Source organism: Mauremys mutica, chromosome 15 (genome assembly GCF_020497125.1).
Source record: "Mauremys mutica isolate MM-2020 ecotype Southern chromosome 15, ASM2049712v1, whole genome shotgun sequence".
NCBI lineage: Eukaryota > Metazoa > Chordata > Testudines > Geoemydidae > Mauremys > Mauremys mutica.
This window is the reverse complement of record NC_059086.1, coordinates 38,349,756-38,366,306: the sequence shown is the minus strand read 5'-3', so window position 1 is coordinate 38,366,306 and position 16,551 is coordinate 38,349,756. Positions and strand designations below refer to the sequence as shown.

Below are 16,551 nucleotides of genomic sequence, written 5' to 3'. Positions count from 1 at the left end.
GGAGGCGGGTTCCGGGGCTCGCTTGGCTCCTCCCTGCTCCGGGCTGCGGCCCGCTGGAGCCGGAGCTGGAGCCGGAGCCGCCGCAGCCGCAGCCGCGAGCAGGAGCCGCCCGGTGAGCAGTGCCTGGGGGGCAGGAGGATTAGGGGGTATCGGGGGGGGAGCGGCTATGGGGTGTGACAGTATCGAGGGGGTTGGGAGATGTGGGGGGCACACAGGGCTTATCCGGGCTACGGGGGGGACTGTGTGGGTCTGGGAGGATGGGGGCTGTGGGGGAAGCGGTGGGTGTGAGGGTATTGGGGGGCTGTGGGGGTTGGGGTACCCTAGGGGAGATGGGGGCTGTGGGGGAAGCGGAGGGTGTGAGGGTATTGGGGGGCTGTGGGGGTTGGGGTACCCTGGGGGAGATGGGGGCTGTGGGGGAAGCGGAGGGTGTGAGGGTATTGGGGCGCTGTGGGGGTTGGGGTACCCTGGGGGAGATGGGGGCTGTGGGGGAAGTGGGGTGTGAGGGTATTGGGGGGCTGGGGGGTTGGGGGTACCCTAGGGGAGATGGGGGCTGTGGGGGCAGCGGTGGGTGTGAGGGTATTGGGGGGCTGTGGGGGTTGGGGTACCCTGGGGGAGATGGGGGCTGTGGGGGAATTGGCGTGTGAGGGTATTGGGGGGCTGTGGGGGTTGGGGTACCCTAGGGGAGATGGGGGCTGTGGGGGAAGCGGAGGGGGTGAGTGAATTGGGGGGCGGTGGGGGTTGGGGTACCCTGGGGGAGATGGGGGCTGTGTGGGGGATGCGGTGGGTGTGTGGGTTTGGGGGGGCTGTGGGGGTTGGGGTACCCTGGGGGAGATGGGGGCTGTGGGGGAAGCGGGGTGTGAGGGTATTGGGGGGCTGTGGGGGTTGGGGTACCCTAGGGGAGATGGGGGGTGTGGGGGAAATGGGGTGTGAGGGTATTGGGGGACTGTGGGGGTTGGGGTACCCTAGGGGAGATGGGGGCTGTGGGGGAAATGGGGTGTGAGGGTATTGGGGGGCTGTGGGGGTTGGGGTACCCTAGGGGAGATGGGGGCTGTGGGGGAAAAGGGGTGTGAGGGTATTGGGGGGCTGTGGGGGTTGGGGTACCCTAGGGGAGATGGGGGCTGTGGGGGAAGCGGTGGGTGTGAGGGTATTGGGGGGCTGTGGGGGTTGGGGTACCCTGGGGGAGATGGGGGCTGTGGGGTCACAGGATTTGGGCTGGTTCTGGACTCTGACCGACCTGTCACTTCCCTTCCAGCTCCGCTTCCTCTGCTCTCAGACTCCTCCTTCACCCCCCCCACGGGGGGGGCCCTTGGACGGTGCCATGAGACTGGCAGGTGAGAGGCTGGGTTGGCTGTGGGGGGCTGGTGTGGGGGCTGAGTTTGCAGCAAGGGGGGGCCTGCTCTGGGGGGGCTGCCTGTGCCTCATGCCCCAGCACTGACCCCCTGCTTCCCTCCCCCCAGGTCCCCTACGTGTGGTGGTGATCATCCTCACTGCTGGGCTCACCTGGATCCTCGTCAGCCTCCTGTTGGGCACCCAGAGTGGCTTCTCTCGCCTCCAGCAGCTCCTCAGCAGTAAGAGCTGCCCCCCTCCCCCATGGGCATCTTGTGGCAGGCAGTTCCACAGGGCAACGCCATCCACGGCTATAGCGGCAGGAGCAGGGGTGCCCCCTGGAGGGATCTGCCCTTGGGATTGGGGGGGCTGGGGCTGCAGTGTCCCCCCTCCCCCAGTAAGGACACCCGGTTGCCTTGTGGCAGGGACTTTCACAGGAGATGCTATGGTACAAGGCCCTGAATCCTGGCAGGGTTGGGTGGGGAGGTCTTTGTCTGGGGCAGACTCCTGCCCCCCAAGCAGTGGGCGGGGGGGAAGGACGTTGGGATCAAGTTCTGGACCCCCAGCGGGGTGGTGGGGGTTGGGCACACTGTGCTGTGGGTCACTGGGGCTGCTCTTTCTCTCCCCACAGGCCCTGAGAACCCCCCCACGGCAGGTGAGTGACTGGCCAAGGAGCTGCTACCCTGGGGCGGGGGCTTGTCCTGCTCTCCCCTGGGTCTGTGCCATGCTGGGGGCAGGGGGTCCTGGCTGGTGGCCCAGTCTGGGGAGAGGAGGGGGGCTGGGCTCCAGGGTGCTTCCCCCTCCCCTCACCAGCCCCCTCTCTTCTTGCCCCCAGTGTCAGGCTGGGGCAGCTCGGCTGTGCCCCTTCAGGCCAGTGCCGCCCCCTCAGGCGGGGCGGGAGCCAGAAGCAGACACAACAGTGAGTCTCTGGCCTGGGGGGTGGAGGGCAGCGGTAGTGGGGGGCTGGGTCCCAAGGTGGGAGCTGGGACCCCATGGTGGGGGGCAGCGGGGGGCTGGGTCCCAAGGTGGGAGCCGGGACCCCATGGCGGGGGTGGGGGGGGTAGCAGGGGGCTGGGTCCCAGGCCAGGAGCCGGGACCCCATGGCGGGGGGGGGTAGCAGGGGGCTGGGTCCCAGGCTGGGAGCAGGGACCCCATGGCGGGGGGGGGGCAGGTAGCAGGGGGCTGGGTCCCAGGCTGGGAGCAGGGACCCCATGGCGGGGGGGGGGGTCGCAGGGGGCGGGGTCCCAGGCGGGGAGCAGGGACCCCATGGCGGGGGGGGGGGTAGCAGGGGGATGGGTCCCAGGACCCCATGGTGGGAGGCTGGGTCCCAGGCCAGGAGCCGGGACCCCATGGAGGTGGTAGCAGGGGGCTGGGTCCCAGGCTGGGAGCAGGGACCCCATGGCGGGGGGGGGCAGGACGCAGGGGGCTGGGTCCCAGGCTGTGAACAGGGACCCCATTGCAGGGGGGGGGGGGCGGTAGCAGGGGGCTGGGTCCCAGGCTGTGAACAGGGACCCCATGGCGGGGGGGGGCAGGTAGCAGGGGGCTGGGTCCCGGGCTGGGAACAGGGACCCCATGGCGGGGGGGGGGTAGCAGGGGGCTGGGTCCCAGGCCGGGAGCCGGGACCCCATGGGGGTGGTAGCAGGGGGCTGGGTCCCAGGCGGGGAGCAGGGACCCGATGGCTGGCGGGGGGGGGAGCAGGGGGCTGGGTCCCAGGCTGGGAGCAGGGACCCCATGGCGGGGGGGGGGTAGCAGGGGGCTGGGTCCCAGGCTGGGAGCAGGGACCCCAGGGCGGGGGGGGGGGGGAGCAGGGGGCTGGGTCCCACGCTGGGCGCAGGGACCCCATGGTGGGGGGGGGGGTAGCAGGGGGCTGGGTCCCAGGACCCCATGGTGGGAGGCTGGGTCCCAGGCCAGGAGCCGGGACCCCATGGAGGCGGTAGCAGGGGGCTGGGTCCCAGGCTGTGAACAGGGACCCCATGGCGGGGGGGGGGTAGCAGGGGGCTGGGTCCCAGGCTAGGAGCCGGGACCCCATGGAGGTGGTAGCAGGGGGATGGGTCCCAGGCTGGGAGCAGGGACCCCATGGCGGGGGGGGGGTAGCAGGGGGCTGGGTCCCAGGCCGGGAGCAGGACCCCATGGCGGGGGGGGGGGGTAGCAGGGGGCTGGGTCCCAGGCCGGGAGCAGGACCCCATGGTGGGGGGCTGGGTCCCAGGCTAGGAGCCGGGACCCCATGGAGGTGGTAGCAGGGGGCTGGGTCCCAGATACAGGGGCAGGGACCCTGGTGCATCACCTCAGGTGTCCCTACTGGCAGGGGTGGAGGGTGTCCCAGTCCCATAGGGTGAGGGAGGAGCAACCCCCCCGTTTGCCAGGTGACTCCCGTGATCCTATGTCCCTCAGCTCACGTTCCCCCACCAGTGACCCATCCCAGGAGCCCATCCCCCCCATGGTGGGGACATGGCACCCTTGACTGGTGTGGGAGCTGTCTAGACCAGGGTTGGTGTGTGACATGAGGGTGTCTTGGCGACCTCCCCATATCTCCCCACCCCCCTCCCCAGAGCCGCGGCCCAGGAGGTACAAGTGTGGCCTCCCGCAGCCCTGCCCCGAGCAGCATCTCGCCTTCCGCCTGGTCAGCGGTGCCGCCAACGTCATCGGGCCCAAGATCTGCCTGGAGGATAAAATGTGAGTTGCGGGTTCGGGGCTCAGCATGGGAGGTGAGAGAAGGCAGCTTGCTAATCAGGGGCAGAACTGTGGGGCGGACCCAGGAGTCCAGGCTCCCTCCCAGAGCCAGGGAGAGAACCCAGGTGTCCTGGCTCCCCTGTAGGTGGTGGGTGGGCTGTTCTCACCTCACTTTCATTCCAGGCTAATGAGCAGCATGAAGAACAATGTGGGGCGGGGCCTGAACGTCGCCCTGGTGAATGGTGAGTAGGGGGGAGGGGGAACACAGTTGTGGGGCGTGGGGCACTGGGCAGGGCAAAGGGTCTGGGGGGCTGGGGAAGAGGGGCTGCAGAGGATGTGGGGAACTGGGGAGGGGGCACCGGGGCCAGGAAAGGGGAGCTGGCCTGGGGAAGGAGGGGGGCTGCAGCGGGGCAGGTTCTGACTCTCTCTCTCTGGTTCCAGGGGTCAATGGGGAGCTCATTGATGCCAGGTTCTTCGACATGTGGGCTGGAGGTGAGAGGGGGGGCAGCACCTGAGGATGTCGGGGGGGGGGATCTGGGGGGGCTCTAGGTGGGAGACCCTGGCGCAGGGAGTGGGGAATCTGTGAGAGGCAGGAATGTGTGGGGGCAGGAGGCTTGGAAGCCCTGTGGGGCAGGAGGGCTGGGGGTCGTGGGGCAGCCACTGAGGATGTTGTGGGAGGGGCTTGGGGGGCGGGGGGGAATCCGTGGGGGCTCCAGTTGGGAGACCCTGGTATGGGAGGTCTGTGTGATAGGCAGGAGCCTGGGGGGAGAATCCGGGGAACCCTGTGGGTCAGGGGGGCCCAGGCCTGCACTCACCCTGCATCTTTCACCCCAGACGTCAACGAGCTGCTGAAGTTCATTCGGACGCTGCACGAGGGAACCCTGGTGTTCGTGGCCTCGTACGACGACCCAGCCACCAAGTGGGTGTGGGATGTGGGCCCAGTGGGGCCTGTCCCCTCTGGGGGTGCTGGCTCCCATTCAGCCCCAGGGTGGGGACTGGCTGGCTTAGGGGGGTGGGAATGGGGCCTAGGGCCTCACCCCTCTGGGGTTGCTGGCTCCCATCCAGCTTTGGGGCCAGTGGTGGGGGCCTGTCTGGCTTGGGGGGCAGGATATAGGTCCTCTCCCCTCTAGGGGGCACCAGCTCCCATCCGGCCCCAGGGTGGAGACTAGCTGCCTCGGGAGAGGGTGGGGCCTGGGGTCTTTCCCCTCTGGCAGGTGCCAGGTCCCATCCAGCCCCAAGGTGGGAGCCCTGGCTGGCTCGGTGCAGGGCCCTGATCCTCCTGCTCAGCCAGGGCTCTGCCCCCAGGATGAACGAAGAGACGCGGAGGATTTTCAGCGAGCTCGGCAGCAGTGTGGCCAAGGAGCTTGGATTCCGCGACAGCTGGGTCTTCGTGGGGGCCAAGGGGGTGCAGGACAAAAGCCCCTTCGAGCAGGTGAGCCCCCCACCCTCCTGTTTCCCCCTTCCTGGGGGCCAGCCCCACTCCTCTCCCCATCCCCAGCTGATTGCCTTCCCAAGCGCAGACCTGGGGCCAGCCAGCGGGTGTCCTGTCATGCCTGCAGAGATTCCCAAGAGTGGAGGCCTGGGGGAGGGGGGGAATGGGTCACAGCTTTGGGTGGGGGAAGAAGCTGGGGGACCTGGGACTGAGGGGGGTGGAGAAGCTGGGGGTGTGGGTAACAGCTTGTTGTGGTGGGAAGAGGCTGGGGACCCCTGGGACTGAGGGGGTGGAGAAGCTGGGGGTGTGGGTCACAGCTTGTTGGGGGGGGAAGAGGCTGGGGACCCCTGGGACTGAGGAGGTGGAGAAGCTGGGGGGGTCCGGTAGGGGGATGGGTCACAGCTTGTTGGGGGGGAAGAGGCTGGGGACCCCTGGGACTGAGGGGGTGGAGAAGCTGGGGGTGTGGGTCACAGCTTGTGGGGGGGGGGAAGAGGATGGAGGACCTGGGACTGAGGGGGTGGAGAAGCCAGGGGGCCCGGTAGGGGAATGGGTCACAGCTTGTGGGGGGGGAAGAGGATGGAGGACCCGGGACTGAGGGGGTGGAGAAGCCAGGGGGCCCGGTAGGGGAATGGGTCACAGCTTGTGGGGGGGGGGAAGAGGATGGGGCCCCTGGGACTGAGGGGGTGGAGAAGCTGGGGGGCCCAGTAGGGGAATGGGTCACAGCTTGTGGCGGGGAAGATGATGGAGGACCTGGGACTGAGGGGGTGGAGTAGCCAGGGGGCCCCTTCTGTGCCTTAACATGGGCTGTCCTCTCCCCCAGCACACCAAGAACAGCAAGAGCACCAATAAGTACGAAGGCTGGCCGGAGGCGCTGGAGATGGAGGGCTGCATCCCCCAAAGAAAGGCTGATGGCCAGTGACCCCCTCCCCTGACACTGTGCTGTCTGCCCCATGCTGGGGAGGCAGGCTTGCTCCTTGGGTCTGGCAGGGGGTCCCCTTTCTCCGGCCCCCGCAAGGATGGGCCAGGTTGTTTCTGGCGGGGTGCCTGCCCCACTGATTTCCTCGCTGGTGGCTGGGAATTCAAGGCCCCATCCCCTCTAAGTGCCTTATTCCCCCAGGCAGGTGTTAAGCCCAGGTGCATTCCTTCCCTTACAGACAGTCTCTGAGTGGGGGCTTGTTCCCTGCTCTCTACCCTGGAATTATCCCCGCTCCATGGAGAGCGATGCCCCCAGTTCCAGCCTGGTGGGGATGGGGATTGGCTTGGGCCAGACCCCTCCCTGGTGTGGTGATTCAGTTGTGTCCTCCTCTGCTGAGAGGGGAAACTGCGGGGGGTGGGGTCTCTAGCTCGAGGGAAGAGGGGTCTGTAACCTCCCACAGCCTGGGCCCTCCATGGGGTCTGAATAAATGCAGCGCAGAGAGTGCAGAGGCTGGTGTCCGTCCTTGGGGGCAGAGGTGGAGGGGGTCGTGGCCTTTCTTCTGCTAGGCTGAAGAGCCTCTCACCTAATATTTGTGCCCCACGAGGTCCTGAGAGGAGGAGATCAAGTCAACCCTTAACCTCTGTGTGAAGCTAAATAAACTGGGGTCTGGGCAAGCCACGGGCAGAGGAAATTCAATGTTGATAAATGCAAAGTAATGCACATTGGGAAACATAATCCCAACTGTCCATATAAAGTGATGGGGGCTAAATTAGCTGTTCTCCCTCAAGAAAGAGATCTTGGAGTCCGTGTGGATAGTTCTCTGAACACATCCACTCAATGTGGGGAATCATTAGGAAAGGGATAGCTAATAAGACAGAAAATATATTGCCTCTATATAAATCCATCGTACACCCACATCTCGAATAATCTGTGTAGATGTGGTCGCCCCATCTCAAAAAAGATATATTGGAAAAGGTTCAGAAAAGGGCAACAACAATTATTAGGGGCATGGAACGGCTGCCGTATGAGGAGAGATTAATAAAACTGGGACTTTTCAGCTTGGAAAAGAGGCGACTAAGGGGGGTATGATGGAGGTCTATAAAATCATGACTGGTTTGGAGAAAATAAATAAGGATGTGTTATTTACTCCTCATAACACAAGAACTAGGGGTCACCAAATGAAATGAATAGGCAGCAGGTTTAAAACAAAAGGAAGTATTTCTTCTCACAATGCACAATCAGTCTGTGGAACAATTTGCCAGTGGATGTTTTGACGGGCAAGATTATAACAGGGTTCAATGAAGAACTAGATTAATTAATGGAGAATAGGTCCATCAATGGTTATTAGCCAGGATGGGCAGGGAGGGTGTTCCTAGCCTCTGTTTGCCAGAAGCGAGGAATGGGTGATGGGATGGATCACTTGATTTTCTGTTCTGTTCATTCCTTCTGGGTCACCTGGCATTGGTCACTGTTGGGAGATGGGATATGGAGCTAGATGGACCTTTGGGCTGACCCAGTGTGGCCATTCTTACGTTCTAATAGAGCTCTTGGTGTCTCTTGCTGGAAGGCAGGTTCTTGGGGCTCCTCCCAGAGCCCTCTGCCTTTGATCGCCATCCTCCCCTGCACCTCAGCTGGTGAGCACGTTCTGCCAGTCATTCTCCCAGCCTGTCCCACGGCTGGTCTCACTTCCCCTCTCCACAGCTCCCCCATGCTCCAGCACATTCATGTTTGTCTTGACTTTTGAGGCCCTTCATGGCTCCCCCATTGACATCAATCATCTCTCACTCAATAGGGAAGGGGCAAACCCTGGCCCTGAGCCACGCGTGAGCCCAGCCTCTGTTTCCCCCTTGCCAATCTGTCAAAGACCCTTTGTGCTGCCTCTGTTCCTGTGCCAGCTTCCGCACTCACCGTAAAACTCTCCTGCCCCTAGCGCCACCAATCATGGTGGCCTTGCCAGCCATTGGGCTAGAGGTGTGCAGAGCCTGCGGTGTGGTGGAGCGAGCGCTATTGGCCCTATGGGTCTGTCTGCGCATGAGGGCCTGCACAGCTGATCAGCGCTGGAGCTCCGGGACTGGCCTTTTCTGTGTCTGACCAGGGTTGAGCCCCACAGCTGCCTGATTCCCAGCCAGAGTTCCTAGGTGTGACAGTCAGATCGTTAGCAGCAATCAGGATAAAATGTGGGGCTGGGGCAGGAGATGGGGCCACCGGGGAGGCTCTAGGCCGAGCTCCAGGAGTGAAGGGTCTGAACAAACTGCCCGCTGGCTGCTCCCGGGGCCAGCTGCATGGGCCAGGCTGTGCCTGGCAGAAAGACAGAGCCGCAGGTGTGTGCAGGATGATGAAATGTTCCCCGACCCTGCCGCTCCCAGCCCCAGGGAGAGGAAAAGAGAACAAACAAACAGCAAGGGCTGGTGCTGGCTGACGCGGGCTGACACCGGGTCCCTGGGTGAGCCTGGGGTGGAAGAGGGCACCGCCGGTGACCCCCGGATTTGGCTGCGGCACTGGGGTGGGAGGGAGCTGGTGACCAGGCCTGGGAGTGTGGAGGGGGAGAGAAGTTTTGGGGCCTGGTGTTTGCTGGGCCTCGCCCGCCCATTTCATGTTATTGACACAGACCTTGGGGGTGGGGGGCCCAATCCCACCGATCACAGGATAGACAGTGGGGAGGGGGCAGGGCGAGGACCCACCCCTCAGCCCCCGGGGGACCCGAGCCTGGTGTCACGTGACACGTGAGGTGTAAAATCCTCTTCACCGATGCGTGGAGAAGAACGTTGCGTGTGAAGCGGGCAACAACCAGGCGCTCTGCCAATCAGAGTTCCGGGTATCCCCAGCTCCACCAATCAGAGCTACAGGCGCCCCTAGCGCCACCAATCATGGTACAGGAGATCGCAGAATCCCAACCAATCACAGTACAGCGAGTCCTTAGTCTCCGCCCTTTTAACGTACTTCCGGCCCCCAGGCCCCTCCCCCTCGGTCCGCGGCCACTTCCGTGGTGGGTGGGACCATTGTGAGATCGCGTCCCGCGGGCGGGGCCGCGGCTGTGACGCAGAAGAGGGGCGGGACCGAAGGGAGACGGACGCAGCCGAGTCAAGTGGGGTTACTGGTGCCAGGTACGGAGGAAGCTGGGGACCGGGGGGGGGGAGGCAGCAGGAGGGGGATGGGCCAGGGGGCTGGGACCGGGGGTGGAAGTAGCAGGAGGGGGGTGGGAGAGGGGCCAGGGGGCTGGAGACGGGGGGGGAGGCAGCAGGAGGGGGATGGCAGAGGGACCAGGGGGCTGGGGACCCGGGGGGGGCAGCAGGAGGGGGATGGGAGAGGTGGCGGGGGCACCGGGGGGCAGCAGGAGGGGGATGAAGATAAGGTGATGGGGGCTGGTGAGGGTGATGGGGGCTGGGACCTGGAATGGGGAGTTGTTTGGGGGTAGGGGGGTTGCGTCCCTTCGCTGGTAGGGCTGGGGGTGGTCGCAGTGGGGGGCTGCAGGGCCAGGGGTCCAGCTAGGATTCAGAGTGTGGGGTGTTGCAGGGATTAGCAGGAGGGGTGGGGGGGGCAGAGGGGCCTGCCTGGCGCTGGAGAGGGGAGGCCTGGGGCTAGGTCCTGGAGGAGTTTGACCTCTCTCCCCATACCCTTGTGTGACCTCTGACCCCACAGGGTGGAGCACCATTTAGGGACTGCCCCACCCCTGTGTGCCTTGTTGATGGAGGGTGCAAGGTGTGGGTGGTATCGGGGAGGGGTGTGTGCAGGGGGGCTATCTATGGGGAGAGGGATGCATATAGGTTGTCTTGGGGGGGTATGGGCTTCCCTACCTGTCTCTTACTAACTTTGGTAGCACAACTGAAGAGAGAGGGAATGGCCAGCCCCGCCCCACAACCCCTGCCCCATAATCCCTACCCCATGCATTCCCCCCACAGCCTGGCTCTGGGCTGCCCCTTCTCTCAGTCCAGCTTGGCCAGTTCCCTGCTCCAGGGTGGGCGGCCAGGAGCTGGCAGCCTCGGCCAAGACCCCTCCCACCCCCTCAGGCTCCTCCTCTCACCCTCTCCCATTCCCTCCCCCCAGGTTGGCGGGGACACCCGGCGACAGAGCGGAGAGGCCACCTATGCGTCCTGGCTGAGGGACGTCCCCATGTGCCGGAGCCGCCGGAGACCAGGTGCCCGTGGGCCGTGAGACCCCCTGGCATGGCACAGGTCCTGCCACTCCTGCTGCTGGGCTGCTGGGCCCAGCTGGCCAGGGGGCAGCAGGCTGGCAGGTACCTGAGCATGGGCGACGGCAGCACCCTGGAGTTCGACTTCCCCGAGAGGAGCCGGGGCATCATGGTGGTGTCCAGCCGCTACCCGGGCGCCAACAGGACGGCAGGTGGTACCCAGCTTAGCGCTGCCTCACTTGCGCCCACCGTGCTGACAGTGGAGAACGTCAGCACCCTGTGCTGCGGGGCGGGGGGCTTTGTGGTGGCCATCCGCTCGGGCCCGGCTGGCCTGGCACCGCTCCGGCTGCGCCTGCTGGACCAGCACCGACTGGTGGAGGAGCGGGGCGAGTTCCGGGTGCGGGTGCTGCCGGGTGAGGAGCCGGAGCACCCAGGGCTGGGCCACTTCTCGGAGAACCCGCTGCTCTACGCCCTCCTGCCCCTCATCTTCGTCAACAAGTGCGCCTTCGGCTGCAAGGTGGAGCTGGAGGCACTACGGGGCCTGGCGCGCCAGCCCCACCCCGTCCTCCTGGGCATCTTGGGCCAGTTCGTTGCCATGCCTCTCTACGGCTACCTCATGTCACTGGCCTTCGCCCTGCCCAAGGCGTTGGCGCTAGGGCTGGTCGTCACCTGCTCTTCGCCGGGCGGGGGTGGCGGGTACCTCTACAGCCTCCTGCTGGGCGGGGACGTCACCCTGGCCATCTCCATGACGCTGCTGTCCACGGTGGCGGCTGCCGGGCTGATGCCGCTCTCCTCAGCACTCTACGGGCGGCTGCTGAGCGCCCACCAGAGCCTGCACGTGCCCTTCGCCAAGATCTTGGCCACGCTGCTCTTCATCGCAGTACCCATCTCGGCCGGCCTGCTGGTGAAGTGCAAGCTGCCCCGGGTTGCCCGCCTGCTGCTGCTGCTGATCAAACCCTTCAGCTTTGCCCTTATCCTGGGCGGGCTCTTCATGGCCTACCACATGGGGGCGTTCATTCTGGCAGACGTGCGGCCCCCTGTGGTGCTGGCTGGGCTGAGCGTGCCCCTCTTTGGCCTCCTGCTGGGCTACCTCCTGGCCACCTGCCTTCGGCTGCCGGGCCCACACCGCCGGACGGTTAGCATCGAAGTGGGAGTGCAGAACAGCCTGCTGGCCCTGGCGGTCCTGCAGCTCTCCTTCCACCGCCGGCAGGCCGACTACGCCTCCCAGGCCCCCTTCGTGGTGGCGCTGAGCAGCACGGCTGAGATGCTACTGCTGGTGCTGGGTCATCTTCTCTATAAGAAGCTGTGGCCGCCAGCCAGCCCCTGAGCACCCCCTGCTGGAGGCAGCTGCAAACGGGGCTGTGCTTCCCTCCTTGCTGGGGGGCAGAGATGGGAGAATTCAGGGACCTGCTGTAGAAGGGCCTCTGGGCCTAGGGCCCTTCCCTGCGGCGACAATTGGAAACCAAAACCTTCCCATTGGGCCCCCAAACACCCAGCCTTATTTTTATACGATGTATTTTCTATGCTGCTGGCGGTGGCCCCCCAGGGTGTGGGGCCTGGGCTGTTTACAGGAGGGGGGAGCAGCCCCCCTCCCACAAGGGTGAGTGTTCAAATAAAGGAAAGAGAGCAACACAGTTTTTTGCATGGAGCTGTTACTGGGGTGGGGGGAAGCAAAGGATGGGGCTGTAGGCAGCTGGGCTCCCTTTGCTCAGCTGGGACAGGCACAACCCAGATGCCACCCTGAGAGCAAACATGGGTCCTGACCCCAGTGCAGGCTGCTCTGTGCCTGACCCCTGGCATGGAGAGTGGGGACGCCAGGGGCCCATGCCAGGCTGCCTTCCCTGCCCCTCTCTGCTGTGCAACTTCTAAGCCTAATGCCTCTCCCCACCATACCCTCATGGCAACAACAAGGAAATGGGGAAACTCGGTCTCCTGCCCACTTCCTTATTCCCGCTGTGATGCGGGAAGCCCAGGGCTGGGATGGCAGGGGCTGCGGGTCGGGAGTGAGGGGCACCGGCAGGCCTGGGCGAGCAGGGGCTGCGGGTTGGGAGTGGGGCACTGGCAGGGCTGGGCTAGCAGGGGCTGCGGGTCGGGAGTGAGGGGCACCGGCAGAGCTGCGGGGGGGCAGGGCCAGGCTGGCAGGGGCTGCAGGTCGGGAGTGAGGGGCACCGGCAGGGCTGGGGGGGGCAGGGCCAGGCTGGCAGGGGCTGCGGGTTGAGAGTGAGGGGCACCGGCAGAGCTGGGGGGGGCAGGGCCAGGCTGGCAGGGGCTGCGGGTCGGGAGTGAGGGGCACCGGCAGGGCTGGGCGAGCAGGGGCTGCAGGTCGGGAGTGAGGGGCACTGGGGGGAATGGGGGCAGCCCAGGGCTGGACTCTCAGGGGCCGGCCGGTCAGGAGTTCCTGGGGGGGGCGGAGACACTGGGAGGCCCCGGCTGCGGCGTTGCCTCTGCCCGCCCCAGTCTCCCCTCTCCCCATCCCGTGCATCTCTATGGTACTGGGGGTTGGCCAGAGTGGCGTTTGCTCTCACTGGGCCTGTATGGCAGAGAGAGTGTCGCTCTGTCTCTTCCGTTGGATCTCTATGGTATAATTCTGGAATCTAGTCCTGGCGCTCGCTGGTTCTCCGTGGTATAGAACCAGCCGCTCTGGCCCTGGCTCTGCACCGCGTCTCTATGGTATGATGTTTCTCCCAGTCTCCCCGCCCCCTTGGGCTCTATGGTTACGGTCACTCTGGGCACCGGTCCGCTCAGACTCTATGGCATCACACCGGCCGCTCTATCTGCGGACTCGCGGCACTCTATGGCCTCCTTCCGCCTGGTCTAGCGGGCCCCCTTACAACTCTATGCTGCCTGGCGGTGGCCGCTCTATCCCGGTGTCCTCCCGGGTGTCTATGGTGCCGTTAAAGGGGCAGCTCCGGGGCTGCGCGGCCGCGATCCCGCGATGCTGCTCACGGTGAAGGCGCTGCAGGGCCGGGGCTGCAGCCTGCAGGTGCGGGGGGGCTGTGCCCGGGGGGGGGCAGCGGGGCTGGGAGGGGCTGTGCCATAGCTGGGGGTGGGAGGCGCTGCCCGGGGGGGGGGGGGTGGCGGGGGGGGGGGGCGGCGCCCGGGGGGGGGGGGTGGCTGGGGGGGGGGCTGCGCCCAGGGTGGGGGGGTGCTGGGTGGGGAGGGCTGTGCCGGGGGGCTGGGGGTGGGAGGGGCTGTGCCATGGCTGGGGGGGTTGGCTGGGGGTGGGGCAGCGGGGCTGGGGGTGGGAGGCGCTGCCCGGGGGGTGTTGGCTGGGGGGGGGGGCTGCGCCCAGGGTGGGGGTGGGAGGCGCTGCCCGGGGGGGGGGTTGGCTGGGGGTGGGGCTGCGCCCGGGGGTGGGGTTGTGCTGGGGGTGGGGGCTGCGCCCAGGGTGGGGGGGTGCTGGTTGGGGAGGGCTGTGCCGGGGGGCTGGGGGTGGGAGGAGCTGTGCCTGGGGGGCGCTGGGTCGGTGGGGGTGTTTAGAGGGGGCCTTCTGCCTGCGTCTCCACCCTGGGGGGGGAACAGGTGGGGGAGGTGGGGGCGGGTCCGGGAGTGATGCTGGGGTGGGGAGATAGGGAAGATCCGGGGAGGGTGGATGGGGAGCACCGGTGGGGGCAGGGGGGGGTGGGTGAGGCAGGTTCCTGGCAGGTGCCGGGGTTGTAAGATGGGGAGGGTTTGTGCAGGAGGTTCCTGGGGGATGGATGGGGGCACTGGTGTGTGTGTGGTTTGTCAGTCCTGGGGTGGGGTGTAGCTCCCCACTCCAGCCTTTCCCCCCCATCCCCCATTTTCCCCAGGTCTCTCCAGATGAGCGCGTCAGCACCCTGAAGCGCCTGGTCTCAGAGAAGTTGAACGTCCCAGTCTCTCAGCAGCGGCTGCTTTTCAAGGGCAAGGCCCTGGCAGGTGGGTGCCTGCTCCCGGAGCACACCCGAGCCTGCAGACAGGCAGCCCTCAGAGGGGCATGACTGCTCCCCATATGTCTTGTTACCCTGAAATGTCATGACAATGCATATCATTACCAACACCAGCCATTTCATTGCCCACCTGATTCATCTAATCTCATTCGGTGCGGCTGCCTCTGGGGTGGGACGGGGTGTTTATATGGGGACTCCTCACCCAGTGCTAAGATGCGGGGAGTCAAGTATCAGAGGGGTAGCCGTGTTAGTCTGTATCCACAAAAACAACGAGGAGTACAGTGGCACCTTAAAGACTAACAGATTTATTTGGGCATAAGCTTTCGTGGATAAAAATTTTTTTACCCACGGAAGCTTATGCCCAAATAAATCGGTTAGTCTTTAAGGTGCCACTGGACTCCTCATTGTGTTTGAAGTTGCAGGGAGCTGGTTACATGGAGACTCCCGGACTGAGTCTCGCCCAGTACTGAGACGCAGGTCCTCTGGGGTGGGGCAGGGGGTGTTTATACCAGGACCCCTCGCCCAGTGCTGAAACATGCCTGCCCCCCAACCTGTGGCAGGGCGCAGGGGCTGGTTACCCAGGAATCCTTCACCCGGTGCTGAGACGCAGCCCTTCTGGGATGGGGTAAGAGTTGTAATGCTCCATAACTTCTGTTTTTCAGTGGTGTGGGAGGTGCCTTTATCTTGGGGTCTCACAGTCCCAGGGGTCCCTGTGAGCTGGGGGAACAGGAGCTCATGGCCCCTCTGCCACCCCCACAGATGAGCACCGGCTCTCAGACTATTCCATCGGCCCAGAGTCCAAGCTGAACCTGGTAATCAAGCCGCCGGAGAAGGCTTCCCCCGAGGAGCCGGGACACAGGGGACCCCTGCCACCATTCCCGACCATCTGGCACCCGCTGGGCCAGGTCCTGGCACGGCACTTCAGCACGGCTGACACGGAGAAGGTGCTAGAGCAGCTGCAGAAGGTGATGCCCGGAGCCCTGGCGCGGAGGGAGCTGTAGGCTGGGGGGATTCCTGGGTGGGTCATTGCATCCTTGAAACCCATGTGGCACCAGAAAGTGGTGCCTCTGGGGTGGGGCTGGTTATCGAGGGACCCAGCACTGAGATGTGGCCCTTCCAGGGTGGGACGCAGGGGCTGGTTATCCGGGGACCCAGCACTGATGGTGGGGCAGGGGGCTACAGGGATCCCAGCCCCCCCCCCTTCCCGTACACCCTGGGGGTTGCCGTGCTAAGCCCCCCTCTCCCTCCAGGATTACGAGCGGAGCCTTCGCCTGCTGAGCCTGGACGACATTGAGCGGCTGGCCACGCGGCTGCTGCACCCGGAGGTGGCTGATGCGATGGAGATGGGATTCCTGGACTAGTGTCCAGACAGCCGTGGGCCCAGGGGGAAGACTTCAGCCTGGCCCTCCCTGCACCTGGAACAAGGAGCCTGCAGGCAGGGCCCAGTATGGGGTTTGGGGTCCCTCTGCCCCCTCCTCACACCTCTCAACTGCTGCTAAGGAGCCTGTGTGTGTCTCCCATTCTCCATTAAAGATGATGGTGGGTGTGAGACCTGCCCAGCTCTGCCTGATGTGTTAACTGGGGTGGGGCAGGGGGCTGGTTATACAGAGACCAGGGATGAAGCCACCTCTAGGGTAGGCCACGGGGCTGGTTATCTGGGGCCACCTTGCCTGGGGCCACCTCTGGGGTGGGGGTAGGGGCCAGTTATCTGGGCATCCCTTGCCTGGTGCTGAGACATACCCCTTCTGGGCCTAGGCAGGGGTCAGTTACTCAGGGACCCCTTGCCCAGCATCAGGACATGGTCCTTCTGGTGTGGGGCATGGGGCTGGTTATGCCGGGGCTCCTCACCTGGTGACCTCCATCTCTGTCCCCATGGGGCAACTGTGTCCTCTAAGCCCCCCCCCCATATCACCCCCTGCTGAGGGTGAAGAAGGAAGCCAGGCTGATGCTGGAGGTAAATTTGCCCTGCCGACCTTGGGGGTGGGGGGTGGGAATATGGAGAATAGGGCTGGGATTTGGGAGGGGACGATGACAGGGGAGGGGGGTGCTGCTGAAGGCCCCTGTGATTGGGGTGTGACTTGCTGGGGGGGGGGCGGCCTGTGTCCCAGAGGAGGTTCTGGTGCACTGGCCCCTGCACAAAAGGGGAGGTCTCTGCCCCCCCTGCCAGGTG

General features: G+C 65.2%; 3 protein-coding genes across 4 annotated transcripts; all 3 read left to right on the top strand.

Moving 5' to 3' along the window:
* Nucleotides 1–6,866, top strand: FAM3A (FAM3 metabolism regulating signaling molecule A). Of its 2 annotated transcripts, XM_044988141.1 has the most exons (11): nucleotides 1–112; nucleotides 1,253–1,331; nucleotides 1,458–1,568; nucleotides 1,958–1,981; nucleotides 2,162–2,245; nucleotides 3,876–3,999; nucleotides 4,180–4,238; nucleotides 4,438–4,488; nucleotides 4,831–4,915; nucleotides 5,302–5,428; nucleotides 6,249–6,866. In XM_044988141.1, the coding sequence occupies exons 2-11, from the start codon at nucleotides 1,319–1,321 to the stop codon at nucleotides 6,345–6,347; spliced, it is 777 nt and encodes a 258-aa protein (XP_044844076.1). In that variant the 5' UTR covers nucleotides 1–112; nucleotides 1,253–1,318; the 3' UTR covers nucleotides 6,348–6,866. The 2 variants fall into 2 exon arrangements, with proteins under 2 accessions (XP_044844076.1, XP_044844077.1); XM_044988142.1 differs by lacking the exon at nucleotides 2,162–2,245 and having other exon boundaries at nucleotides 2–112.
* A 1,691-nt stretch (nucleotides 6,867–8,557) lies between these two features.
* SLC10A3 (solute carrier family 10 member 3) lies at nucleotides 8,558–12,462 on the top strand. Its single transcript, XM_044988058.1, has 3 exons — nucleotides 8,558–8,665; nucleotides 9,298–9,448; nucleotides 10,389–12,462. The coding sequence occupies exons 1-3, from the start codon at nucleotides 8,627–8,629 to the stop codon at nucleotides 11,798–11,800; spliced, it is 1,602 nt and encodes a 533-aa protein (XP_044843993.1). The 5' UTR covers nucleotides 8,558–8,626; the 3' UTR covers nucleotides 11,801–12,462.
* Nucleotides 12,463–13,300: 838 nt separating this feature from the next.
* Nucleotides 13,301–15,936, top strand: UBL4A (ubiquitin like 4A). Its single transcript, XM_044988154.1, has 4 exons — nucleotides 13,301–13,456; nucleotides 14,265–14,370; nucleotides 15,141–15,346; nucleotides 15,632–15,936. The coding sequence occupies exons 1-4, from the start codon at nucleotides 13,409–13,411 to the stop codon at nucleotides 15,740–15,742; spliced, it is 471 nt and encodes a 156-aa protein (XP_044844089.1). The 5' UTR covers nucleotides 13,301–13,408; the 3' UTR covers nucleotides 15,743–15,936.
* The last annotated feature ends 615 nt before the right edge of the window (nucleotides 15,937–16,551 follow it).

What these genes read in the sequence shown, in the direction of transcription:
- FAM3A (XM_044988141.1), top strand. An exon ending in AGCCAGAAGCAGACACAACA is followed by an intron (nt 2,246 to 3,875) that starts GTGAGTCTCTGG and finishes CCCCCTCCCCAG; the next exon opens with AGCCGCGGCCCAGGAGGTAC. An exon ending in TACGACGACCCAGCCACCAA is followed by an intron (nt 4,916 to 5,301) that starts GTGGGTGTGGGA and finishes CTCTGCCCCCAG; the next exon opens with GATGAACGAAGAGACGCGGA.
- SLC10A3 (XM_044988058.1), top strand. Translation starts at nt 8,627, where the DNA reads ATGGGCCAGGCTGTGCCTGGCAGAAAGACAGAGCCGCAG. An exon ending in GCAGAAAGACAGAGCCGCAG is followed by an intron (nt 8,666 to 9,297) that starts GTGTGTGCAGGA and finishes TCCGGCCCCCAG; the next exon opens with GCCCCTCCCCCTCGGTCCGC. An exon ending in AGTGGGGTTACTGGTGCCAG is followed by an intron (nt 9,449 to 10,388) that starts GTACGGAGGAAG and finishes CCCTCCCCCCAG; the next exon opens with GTTGGCGGGGACACCCGGCG.
- UBL4A (XM_044988154.1), top strand. Translation starts at nt 13,409, where the DNA reads ATGCTGCTCACGGTGAAGGCGCTGCAGGGCCGGGGCTGCAGCCTGCAG. An exon ending in CAAGGGCAAGGCCCTGGCAG is followed by an intron (nt 14,371 to 15,140) that starts GTGGGTGCCTGC and finishes CCACCCCCACAG; the next exon opens with ATGAGCACCGGCTCTCAGAC. An exon ending in TGCTAGAGCAGCTGCAGAAG is followed by an intron (nt 15,347 to 15,631) that starts GTGATGCCCGGA and finishes CTCTCCCTCCAG; the next exon opens with GATTACGAGCGGAGCCTTCG.